Raw genomic sequence first — 12,880 nt, forward strand, 5'->3', positions numbered from 1 at the left:
TTCGAGCCTTTGCATTCAGTTGAGCTAAAGTTTCTTTCATTGAAAACTGTGCTCCTGCTTGCACTGGCCTCCATCAAGAGGGTAGGGGACCTGCATGCATTCTCGGTTGACGATTCGTGCCTAGAGTTCGGGCCGGCTGACACCCAGGTAATCCTGAGGCCCCGGCCTGGCTACATGCCCAAGGTTCCCACTACACCCTTCAAAGACCAAGTGGTGAACCTGCAAGCGCTGCCCCTGGAGGAGGCAGACCCAGCCCTGGCTTTGCTTTGTCCTGTTCGAGCATTAAGGTGCTACGTGGACCGGACGCAAAGCTTCAGGACCTCAGACCAGCTCTTTGTCTGTTACGGAGGCCGGCAGAAGGGGAATGCCGTCTCTAAGCAGAGGATGGCCCACTGGATTGTGGATGCCATAACCCTGGCTTATCAGGCTCAGGATGTGCCCTGCCCGTTCAGGTTGCGAGCTCACTCAACTAGAAGTGTTGCTTCCTCCTGGGCGCTGGCTCGTGGTGCCTCGCTGACAGATATTTGTAGAGCTGCGGGCTGGGCGACCCCTAACAGGTTCGCTAGGTTCTATAGCCTTCGTGTAGAGCCGGTTCCTCCTGTGTTCTCACCTCAAACGGGTAGTGGCACTGAGAGGCCCTGGTTAGTGTCGGCTTGCTAAAACTGCTCCAGAGTGTCCGTACTGTAGACCCTGTTGAGATCCTCCATTACCCTAGGCAGCTGGACACGGCGGAACGTCCGGCGCCAGGCCTTCATGATGAATCCGTGAGAACCATGGAAGGCTGGGCTCCATATTGAGACCTAGGCGGTACTCGTATGTGTATAGTCCACGGTATAGCCTTAGAGCCCGTGGTTCCCCGGCAGACTTCTGCCTTCCCAAGAGGGTTTTAATCACCTCAAATTTCTCCGTATACTCCTAAACGGATGCTATATGTGTATTTGCCTCCGAGACCTCCTTCGGGAAGGATGGGGCTTCCGCAGCGTCCCGGCTCCAAGCGGACCGGGTACATTTTCCCAGTGTTATCCAATCTCACCCAGTGAGGTAGTGCTTTGACAATGGTGAGTGGAGCTACTTGTTCTGAGCCCCGGCCTACACCTAATAATTTTGCTTGACAATCCTCATAAGGCTGCAGTTTTCTCAGTTGGTTGTGCACCTTTTTCTTCCAAACTTTTTCCTTCCACTCAACATTGTTACCATGCTTGGAAACAGAAATCTGTGAACAGCCAGCTTCTTTGGCAATGAATGTTTGTGGCTTACCTTCCTTGTGAAGGGTGTCATTGATTGTCTTATGGACAACTGTCAGATCAGCAGTCTTCCCCATGATTGTAGCCTAGTGAACCTAACTGAGAGACCATTTTGAAGGCTCAGCAAACCTTTGAAGGTATATTGAGTTGATTAGCTGATTGGCATGTCAACATATTCCAAGTGAATTTGTGGGTTTTTGTTAAACGTGAACCAAAATCATCATAATTAAAAGAACAAAAGACTTAAATTACTTCAGTTTGTGAGCATTGAATTTATTTAAAGGGTTAGTTCACCCAAAAAGGAAAATTATGTCATTCATGACTCACCCTCATGTCATTCCAAACCCATAAGTCCTCCGTTCATCTTCAGAACACAGTTTAAGATATTTTAGATTTAGTCCGAGAGCCTTCTGTCCCTCCATTGAATGAGTCAATTTTTAATTCGTTATCTGGCTCGGCTCTGTGTTCATCTTCAGTTCTCTCTTCACAGCAGTTCAGTCAGTGTACTGTTTGAGTAAATGAATTACTCCGGGATATTGGTTTGTTTTAACTCATAGGGAGTGTCAGCCACATTAAAAAGTTTAAGTCATTTGTGGATTAATGCTTATTGGAGATGCGAACAGTTTCAAATGATGCAGTTCGATTTGGTGAACTGGTTCAAGAAGATCCGGTTACATCGAGTGATGCGAACCGGATATCACTTCATTGCAGTGAACACTCTCACAACAGACCCGGAAGAGAAGACAATGCTGAATAAATTTTAGCTATTTTTGGACCTAAATGTATTTTCAATGCTTCAACAAATTCTAACTGACCCTCTGATGTCACATGGACTACTTCGGAGATGTTTTTATTACCTTTCTGGACATGGACAGTATACCATACATACACTTTCAATGGAGGTACAGAAAGCTCTCAGACTAAATCTAAAATATCTTAAACTGTGTTCCAAAGATGAACGGAGACTTATGGGTTTGGAACGACATGAGGATGAGTCATTAATGACATAATTTTCCTTTTTGGGTGAACTATCCCTTTAGTTCACCCAAAAATCCCCAAGTTTCACAATTTGAGTTGAATTACTGAAATAAATGAACTTTTCCACAACATTCTAATTTATTGAGATGCACCTGTACAGTGTGTCTATCCCTTTATGACCACCGTGTACCCATCTTCTGAAGGCTACTTACCCAGCAGAATAATGCACCATGTCACAAAGCTCAAATCATGTCAAACTGTTTTTTTGCAGAGATGTGTAAACTACTAGAGACCCATACTTGAGTAAATGTACAAGTGCTCTATCAAAAAAGTGACTTGAGTAGAAGATGAAGTGCTCTTTAGCACCACACTTAAGTACAAGTACTACATTATTCAACATTTTTTGTGTCCTAGTTTATATTAGGTGGCCTTAACTACTATGTACTTACATAAAAAAATAAGTACAGTGTACTTATTGTGTTCATATTGTATTGTAAAACACTTTTGCTGCTATTGAGGTGGGATAGGGGTAAGGTTAGGGAGAGGGCTGGAGGTATGGCTAAGTTTAAGGGTGGGTTAAGGTGTAAAGTATGGGTCAACAGTGTAATTATAAATGTAATTACAGAAATTAAATACAGATGTAATTACATGTAGTTATTTTTTAAATATAAGTACAATGTAAAAACATGTATGTACACAATAAGTACATTGTATTAAATTATTAATTAAAATGTAAGTACATAGTAGTTAAGGCCACTTAATATAAAGTGGGTCCATTTTTTGTACTTAAGTATTGCAAGTAGTTTATTTAAAAATGTACTACTCAAGTACTGAAAGTAAAAGTACAAGTATTGTGTTATGTAGTTATTAAAGAAAGTCGTCAAATGTTTGAATATCATATTGTTTTTATTATTTCAAATGATTAACCTAAAGGACAATCACAATTCCTTTGGCTGTAACTTTTTGTAAACAAAAACAGATTAAGTATGTCCCTTCCCCCCATTTATTTCTTCCCCCAGATTAAGCATCCCTCTTTTCTCTTCCCTGCTTGTTTTTATTGTTATTTTTTTATTCCCTTCTTAAACTGGTAATGCAAAGCTGTCATATTTAGGAAGTTAGAAATATTTGGTTTATCCTCAAAAGCAGTTGGTTTTCAAAATTGAACGTATTCAGTCTCGCTCTTCTAGGCGAAAGTCCATGTTATCTGCTGAACATAACAAGTACACATCTAGCTGTTTGGCGCTGTCTTGTGCCTTTGAACCCTGCATGCCAGAAAATAAGTCATCTTCATCAGATGAGCAGGACCTTTTGACCTCACTGGACTGCAACGAGAGGTCTTCAATGCTTCTTTTGATATAGTCGATTCCTAAAAAATGTGAGTGTGTTATAAATAATAATGATAGTTTAAACCCAACATTACAGAAACCACAGATTTGACATGATTACATTGTCAGTACATGATTTTAATGGAAATGATGACTTTATACTTCAAATAATTCCCTTAAACAAAAAGCCTTTTGCAGCATTTACATCCTGGAAAACCTTAGACAGGAAGGCTTGGCTGCCATGCTACTAGGCTAAAGGGGAAAGCTCCCATACCACATAATTTCTCACTCTAACATAATAATGCCCTGTTTATAGGTATGTTTGCAATATCTTTTATGCAAGACAAGCTCATGTGTGTTTCCATATAAAAAAAAATAAAATAAAAAAATAAAAGTAATACCCTATTTTTGAGCGGTACTGTATGTGTGACTCGTGATTGCAAATTGGTTAAAGACACAAATAATGCACCCATTAAACCCATGCATACTAAATTTCTTGCCTATTTTGATTTTCTCATATTCCTGTGTCCAATTTGTCCTGAATTTTGGAAGCAGAATGGCAGCGACCACCTGCTCTGTGTCTTCAATCATAGGCAGGGCCATTGCTGGGGTTTGCGGGGTCGTGGTGAAGGTTGTATCAGTGGGCCCTGTTGGAAATTGTTTAATTTTCATGTTCATTCTATTTATTTATTTATTTTTGTAGGTGTCCAGGTACAGAACAATTAAATGTAAAATAGCACTTCATACTGTTCAGTGTAAAAATTAATTATACAATCAAACCAAAATGTATTCAGACATCTTCAGCATTTCTCACATTATCACAGTTTACTTGCTATAGTTTGGAAAATGGTAATAAAATATGAGAAGATCTCAGAGTTAAACTGTCAGAACAAATTAATCTTGATAATGTTAGCTAACTTTAATAGAAAGTTATCTAATGAAATACAATAAACAAAAACTTCAGACAACTGTTAGTATGACAATATTTATACATCTATCAATACTTTGTTGACCAATTACCAAGCAATGCTTAATTTTGTTTAGATTGTGGTGTGAAAAGGTTCTATTAGCAATTCAGGAAAAAACACATGAGCTTTATATGGTGCTGAATATGTCACAGTTCACTTTATTTTGCTATATTCACTTGCATAAAAGTATTATAGTGTCCTGCACCTACTAGTAAAAAAAATAATAATAATATATTATATATATATTTATATCTGGTGTCTGAATAATTGCTGTGGTGACTGTGCATTAATTCTTGTTAAAACTACAAAGTAATTCAGTCAAGAGCAGTGTGTGATTTTCTTTCTTTGGTTTTCTTAGATTAACATTACAGCAGCTATATAGCTAAATTAGGTGCAGTCACTTTAAGAGACAATGAATCCATCCAATATAATACACATCAGATTTTTTTCTAAACTTTTTACTTTCACTTAAGACATAACCGACAGTTTTTTCCCAACATATTTTCCAAGACGGTATGAATTTGACGGTGTATGTATTTGTCGGTACAATAGCAATATAAGGCAAATACAGTGTTCAAGCGTTTTAAGACGCCTCTGTGTGAGCCCTGAACACCAGAACACAGCCGGTGCTGAAATTGGCTCTTTCACATCCTTTTTCGTTTGTTTAACCTGCAATTTGTACTTGTTCGTTCAGGTGCAGAAGGAAGTTCGAGGAGAACTTTGCAGAAGAGAGCTCGATTCCGTGTTGCTGTCTGTGAGATAGATCTCTCTCCGCATGGGCAGTGAACACAGCGTGCGAGTAACAGCTACTCAGTTGAGCTTTTTCGCTTTTTTTGTTTGAATGCTTTACATTTATTTTAATGTTTAAATCGACAAGTGGCAAGGCTTAAAAACACGTGAAAATGGTAAGCCTCCGTGACCACAAGAAGCAGTGGCCTGTCAACTGTCCTGATCGTCTTTTTAGGCTGGCCTCACCCAGGCGGTTGAGATCGCTCCTATAATCATCACCACCTTTCACCCCACTAGCGACAGCCCTGATCATAGGGCTAAAGCGATTCTCAATGCCCACCTGCAAGGCATCCACAAGCGGCTTGCAGTACTTCAGCGACAGCTTGATCCTGTTCAGCTTGATTACCAGGAGCTTGACAGCTGGGAGCAGCCACCCCATCTAGACTTTGGTTTCAGCTTGCAAAATGTTAGTTGCTTGGATTACTGGAGTCATGACAGCAGAATACTCTGACAGGAATGCAAGTTTAGCTGGATTCAACCTGTGAAGAAGACGAGAACAAATAAACAATCAGAGACAAAAAACAGCATTGCTACATTATTGGATGATTATCATGCAATGAATTGGTACAATCAATGTTGTTCAAGTAGACAATATGGACCAGATTTGAGTTTGAACAGAAAGAGTACCATATGAAACATTTTAAACCTACATTGGAACCTTCAAATCTGTGCAGAAAACTCTCACAGAAAACTCTGCCTTTTCTTTCACTATCCTGAGCAGTCTCTCCACAGCCATGAACACCGAGTTCCACCTTGTTGCATTTGGTCGCACAAGTTGGAGGGAGCAAGCATCTTCCACAGTTTCAGCTGTTGTTGAGGATCTTGAACACTTATTCCAAAGTGCATTGCACTTGCCAAATGTTGAATAGTATAATTTCTTGTACGCGTCATTGGACACTGCCTTGCTGGCATCGGAAGTGGCTATTAGGTTAAGAATGTGGCATACACAACATTGGTACTTCGGGAGCTGGAACTCAAAACCATCATCCCCATCCAAAGTGAAGATACATCGACAAACTCTACCTCCTCCTCATCTTTGCCTGCTTCTTCTTCCTCCTCCTCCTCTTCCTCCTGAACTAGAGCAACAGCATTGTTATTTCCATCTTCACCAAAGACTTTGAAGGCTTTAATGAAGTTGGAGCCATTGTCCTTTGTTGTCTTTGTTATCTTCCCCCGAATTTCATACTCAGCATGTATATCATTAAGTGCATTTTCCAGAAGGTTGAAAGTGTGAGATTCTCTTAATCATTTACAGGCCAGGGCCACTGAGCACCTTTTTAAACTTTCCTGGTCCAGCCAGTGAGCCGTGACTCCAGTGAAACTATGCCACCTGGCTCACCAGCAGTCAGTTGTTGCCGCGATGTGGTCAACAGTTTTCATGGTCTCAATCATCTTGATCTCCATTTGTTTGGCAGCAGCATCAATCATAGATGTGAGTGTGGTTCTTGTCATTATTTTGCTATTTGGCACCAGGTCTAACACAAAATCGCAGAAAGCTACTTGCTCTACAATATTGAAAGGCTGAAATCCTCGGACAACATACTTCATGATTGCCTTGTCGATGGATCGCTGGGGCTTTGTGGTCCAGCTATCCATTAATGTGGCCTGCTTGATGGAAGGGGAGGGAATCACAGTCTTCTTCTTTCGCTTTGCAGATGTGAGTTCCTTGTATCTACTCAAATGGCAGTCATGCTTGCTCTGAAAAGAGACAAAAGATATATATAGTTTTACCTTCACAGAATTATAACGTGAGCAACATTATAGGTGAGTGTATTGTGTAATAACTGCTGTGAAATTGTTGATAAAAGCTAAATTAATTCAATTAAAGTTAGTTATCCACCATAATTCTATAAAATAAAAAAAAAACTTAAGCAAGAAACCTCATAACTAAAGATCCTTCATATATTCTGCTTTAGTTTTTCTCTGCAATTACTTGCAAAACCCTGTAGGCCTAACTTAATACAACCAACCATGCATCATGAGAAACGGGAGTGCGGGAAGACCACTTGAGATGCTTTGTTCATTGTCAGCACTTTGATTTCATTACCAAAAAGTTTATTTTGATAAATAGTCAAATTTTCTACCATATACAATTGAATAAAATTAACAGCTAGCTAACAACAACTTGCTTTGCACTTTTTTTTCTGTGTTCACCTCACTCCAGGCTAAACTAGGCTAAATTATTTTTTTAGGTAACACTGTCATATAAATAACCTGAAAATACTGTAGTTAATTAAGATTAAATCTTACTAACCAATCTTACTAAAAAAATGGGGTAAGCACACTTCTGAGTAAATGATTTGTTTGTAAAACTTTACAATATGTTTTGATTTGTTAACATTTCATTAGTGAATGTATTAGACCAGTGGTTTTCAACCTGTGGTCCGCGGCCCACATTGCAGGTGGGCCGCCAATTATTTTCTGTTCATTTCCAGTCCATTCTAGGGCTGTGCGATTAAAAGAAAACGTCCTAAAATCACGATTTGAGCGTGCGCGATTTCTAAATCGCTTTATACCACAATTTTCCGCGGCCCTGACCTCCCGTATCCGATCCCATCAGAATGCATTGCGCCTAGCGCGAGAACAGAGACTGGGCATATGCCTAACTCCAGGTTCACACACTGTCTGTGATGCGCCTTTTTTCTGAGCCAATGTTGACGAATCAGAGCGTTCTCACTGCGGTAAAAGGCTAGAAATAAAAACGTGCGATAATTCATGTCTAACACATGAGCATAGAGTGAATTTGTTAGTGAACAGGATGCAGTTTAAGTGAGAGGAGACACGTTTTAAGTGTGCACACTCTCTCCTCGCAAAGCAGTGTGTATCTGAGCAAGCACGACTGGTTTTGTGACAGAGCAAAGGAAATCTGCTGCGAACAGATAGATTCGCACTCGTGCATTATTTTAATGTGCTTTCGCGTTATATTTATGCGCTCTCACTGCTGACCGCATACACTGCAAACACCTGAGGCACCACTACAATTAATGAGCTCTATGAACAATGCATGGCAAAAAAGAAAAAAAAGTCCCTGTATACAGGATTTTTTTTTTTTGTTTTTGCCACAAGTCTATACATTTTTTTACATCTTCACTATAGTGATCATTTTGACTTATGTCTATTGACTGATGACTTTTTGATAAAGCTCTGATTGGTTTTCTTTTGGAAATATGTTTCAAATTAATCCTGAATGCATTTATGACTGTAAAAGCATATCGATGTGTGTCACAATTGCAAAATTGATAAAAAAAATCGCGATAGTTTTTTTTTTGTTTGTTTGTCCATATCGCACAGCCCTAGTTTATTCAATAAATACAGTTTAAAATTTAGCTTCGGAGTACTAAGTTATTAACCCAACAATAGCGGGGTCAGTTAATTTTTTTGAAGTGGGCCGCGCAAACATATGTGTTTGGTTGTGTGGGCCGCGAGTTGAAAAAGGTTGGGAACCACTGTATTAGACTATTAACTAGCATGAACTAACCATGATCAATACATTTGTTACTGTATTTATTAATCTTTGTTAAAAGCATATGGGGTGCATCTGGTAAGTTGAAGTGTTGCTCTTTAAACCATGGTATTAAGTTTTTGTATGTTACACACTTGACAATCTATTTACAATCTCTTTAATCTCAGGTGGGTGGTCTGTAATACTTTGCCCACATGGCATTGTATACAGTATCAAATTTAGTCCCAGGGACTTTGCAGACCTTCTACTCTCCTGGAAGCACTTCCCAAATGTCTGTTTATGATTTTGCACGAGGTCTGGCGACACACACCAATTTGAAGGTTCCTCATTCACTGCCTTTCCAGCCTTATGAGGGCATATTGTCTGATCCCACAGAAGAGAATGTGAAGGCAGCCAGGGATGGGAAATTGGAGGTGTCATTGCCATAGCTACTTGAAAGGGTGCACTGGGGGCAGGAAAATTCGGTCGCTGGATCTTCTGAGCACTATGTCTTATATGATCACTTCCATGAGAAGAATGCAAAAGATCCAAAGGACATACTGCGCAGGGTCCAACTTGTCCCTGAACTAAAAGGGTGGTTAAATAGCCAAATTGCAGGGCAGTTCTTTGCCAAAATCCGTAAAAGTAACTACTTTTCCAACAACATGGCTCCATCAACCCATGTATTTCTTATAAGAAGTGTTATCTATCATCATAACACCTCCACGAATAGAACACTTCTGCAGAGACAAACACCTTCAGCTACAAGTAAATTGCTTTAAAGTTAATGATAATGCAAAGTATTAAAATCATGCAATTAAACTTGACTCATGTGACATAATCATTCATGTTTTGTCAAAAGTTTAAAAACTTAACTGTAATGCATATTCTAGTAGTTTAATTCATAAACTAGTGCTGTTTTTCTCAAAACCTTAAGGACCTGAACTCACTCCAGCTGAGCCAAGCGGTGTTTCTCAATGTCAAGGAAGGATCCTCGGAAGCCAGTTTTTCGAGGATGCTACGTCATCGACATCCGTCGCATGACTGTTCCGATGTCTAGGATCCTCGGAATTTCAACCAAGGACTGAGTCCTTTGTTCGAAGAATATCCCACACACAGGAAAGGATGCGTATGTGTATCCTTCGTGCTCTTCGCGCTCTCAAATCACCCACAATCCTATGCGCGCAGCTTTGCTATCTAACGTTAGTTCAAAAATGTCGAACGTTAACGGTTTTTATTTACGTTACCAAACATATGTTATAACTGTAGTAAATATAAGTAAAGTTTGACGTTTAAATGCCAGTACAAATTACTACCGTATTGATATTGTAAATTATACAAATGGTTAACTGAACCGGACCTCTCATTTAGCAATTGGTTGCGTCATCAGCATTTCTTTTATAAATAACTAGTTAAGTTGTCCAAAGTAATTTAATGATACCATTCTACAGCGTTATTCAAATGGACCTTTTCACTGACGTAATGACGCAATTACGTGCACTTGCTAGCCTGTTCCATTTACTTTAGTGTTGGGGATAGGTGAATGCTACTCTCAGATCAAATGCAGTGAGATTAATTAATAGTATCATCAATAAGTCTTTGTGTTTAATTTTTCTTGTAAATATTGGCCCTTCGCACCATTGTGGGCAGCATTGTGCAACACTTACCACCATCAGCAGCCTCAGGCCCTGCAGAACATTGTGGGCAGCTGGAGGAGATCATCCCCTCCAGGAACAGTTGGTACATGAATGCAAAGTTTATTTGACTGAAGTCCATTTCTGTTATTGCTGTAATTAAATGATTTTGCTGATATTGTTGCAAGGTTTTTTTTTTTTTTTTTTAATGCTACTTTTAAATTTGCATTTCTTTTTGGCTTTGTCTTGCTTGTAGGTCAGCTATGTTCTGGACAAAGGTAGGCCTACCCATGAGATTATTATTAAGGATGGTCCTACATGTTTGACCAGGGAGAACCTTTTATCTTCAGGTCTGAACAGGCAAATGGACTCAATAGTGGGTGAAAGATTTTGTTGGAATGTGAAAGCACTCAAGAGGTTTCGTTTGTAAATACAGTAAAAAAAAACTGTACAGGACAAATGTCTTTATTATGGACCTCCACATCCCCCCAACATGGATCCCACCCTTGAATTGTGACCCTTTAGGCAGTCTTCCTGTAAGTACCTTCCCATTTGTACAGCAATAAATAAACTGATTTGAATTGACAACATAACATCCTTTCTTTAAGGTCAACTCCACAGAGAAAGATGCACTTATATTCCCGCTGTGGACCCAAGGGCATTTTTTGCTATGTGTAAGTGATTCATGCATTCTAAGAAAGTTTGTCAAGCTACACCATTGATGTTAATGGAGATTCCTTTTTGCAACACTTGTTGGAATATTCCACTTGAAAAGTTATGTCATTGCCAAGACCATTCTCATAGGTGATGCTGCCACTCAAAAGAGGAATACTGTTTCTCGATTCACTGTATGCACAGCGGGAACAAGGCTTTGGTCACAACCCTTACGAAAGGAAAATATATTTACCAATAGATTTCTTAAAATATATTGTAATATATTATTTTCCCTTTTTATTTCTAATATTTTATATTTGAATACATTTAATAATATATTGATGACACATATTATATAATATATTGCAAAATATACAAATGATTGCTGTTTTCAATATATTGGAAAAAAGAAATATATATAAGAATATATGCCTAATATATTACATGATATTTTCCAATATACTGCAATATATTTTTGTTTCATAAGGGAAGCCCTACCGAGACATCTTGAGATTACAACAGGATGATCTATTATGGCAGTCACGTTCATAATTGAAAAGGAATAGTTGTTTTAAAAATTTGACCGGACCAACATGGCGGCCGCGTCGCTAGTGTCGGCGACGTATTTCTGCAGGAAGTCTTACCCGGACCAACATGGCGGCCGCGTAGTGGAGGTGACTCATTTCCGCTCTTGAGTGGAGCTCCCATTGACATCTATGGGAGCTCCACTCGCCCATATGTCTACAGCCAAACCCTTCTTGAACTTTCACCGGAAAATAATTTCCTCTACTTCCGGTTTGCCCACGTCACGGTGCGTGCGTCATTTGGGACGCAAATTATGCTTGGAGATTATGAGAAGACGAAGAAGAAAAAACACGTCCCCTGCCGTCCTATGAACGAATCTTTCTGTAGTGTCGTTAGTAACGGAGTGACGCTGTCTTGTTTCTACGCGCAACCCAGAAGCACAGCAGGGCTCTTCTCGCTAACGTTTATTTCAAATCTTCCAGTCCTGCACCTCATTTCCAGTCTATTTTCATGACACCGCCTTTTGATATTCGAACCATATGTTAACGCTCTATATTTAATTCTCGTGACGTTTATTTTTCTTCTTGCCACGTTGAAACTCCTCTGCACCACTCTGCTGTAATGGTAAGTAGCTTAGCCAGCTAACATTAGCTAGAGGAAAGTTAGAGAATAAATCATTCGCGTGGCTTTATTTGACCAGTTTATTCAATTACATTTTATTTCTGAGCAATAAACTGATATGATCTCTAAAATAAGCAATTGGGGGGGGGGGGGGGGGGGGGGGGTTAAGGGTATACTAGCTAACCTTATAAGATGTCTGATTGTAAGGTTATTAGACCATCAGTACCATTACTTATCTATTTATTCAGTTTTTTTTTCTTGACATTATATTATTATTATTATTATCATCATCATTGTTTTTTTTTTGTATATTACAATTTTTGGATAATCTGTTTGTTGTATTTGTCGATTCAATAAAATCTTTATTATTCTTTTTTTGCAGATCAAACAGTAATCACTTCCCTTTACTATCAATATTGATATAACTAAACAGGTTTTTTTTTCATTTTAATTAAACACTATATTAGTAAGATACACCATATAGAAACTTATAATAATAACAATAACAACTAAACTATATTCTATTTTCTGTACTTAAAATTACTGCATGAATTGGAAAATTTACATAATTCCTATCTTGCCATTTGAGTGTTTGATATAAGGTTATTTAACTGTATACCTGTAACTTGAACATTTTTAAACCAGACATGAAAGTCAGCTTCAAAGTTGTAGCGTGAACTTTACAATGGAATTCTTACAG

At 38.8% G+C, this 12,880-nt stretch overlaps 1 protein-coding gene and 1 long non-coding RNA gene across 3 annotated transcripts in view; both read left to right on the forward strand.

The window, feature by feature from the left end:
* The first annotated feature begins 10,057 nt into the window (after positions 1 to 10,057).
* LOC113042137 (uncharacterized) lies at positions 10,058 to 11,253 on the forward strand. Its single transcript, XR_003275542.1, has 3 exons — positions 10,058 to 10,486; positions 10,637 to 10,916; positions 10,989 to 11,253. It is a non-coding gene; the product is annotated as an uncharacterized LOC113042137 (long non-coding RNA).
* A 600-nt stretch (positions 11,254 to 11,853) lies between these two features.
* The window catches only part of lztfl1 (leucine zipper transcription factor-like 1), a 68,387-nt gene continuing 67,360 nt past the window's right edge, over positions 11,854 to 12,880 (forward strand). Inside the window, exon 1 of one of the 2 annotated variants that reach the window (XM_026200723.1) lies at positions 11,854 to 12,183. In XM_026200723.1, the coding sequence (XP_026056508.1) occupies positions 12,181 to 12,183 (3 nt within the window). In that variant the 5' untranslated portion in view covers positions 11,854 to 12,180. The remainder of the gene's footprint in view (positions 12,184 to 12,880) is intronic. The other variant, XM_026200724.1, reaches the window with a different exon arrangement.

Source organism: Carassius auratus, chromosome 24, assembly GCF_003368295.1.
Source record: "Carassius auratus strain Wakin chromosome 24, ASM336829v1, whole genome shotgun sequence".
Classification (NCBI taxonomy): Eukaryota; Metazoa; Chordata; class Actinopteri; order Cypriniformes; family Cyprinidae; genus Carassius; species Carassius auratus.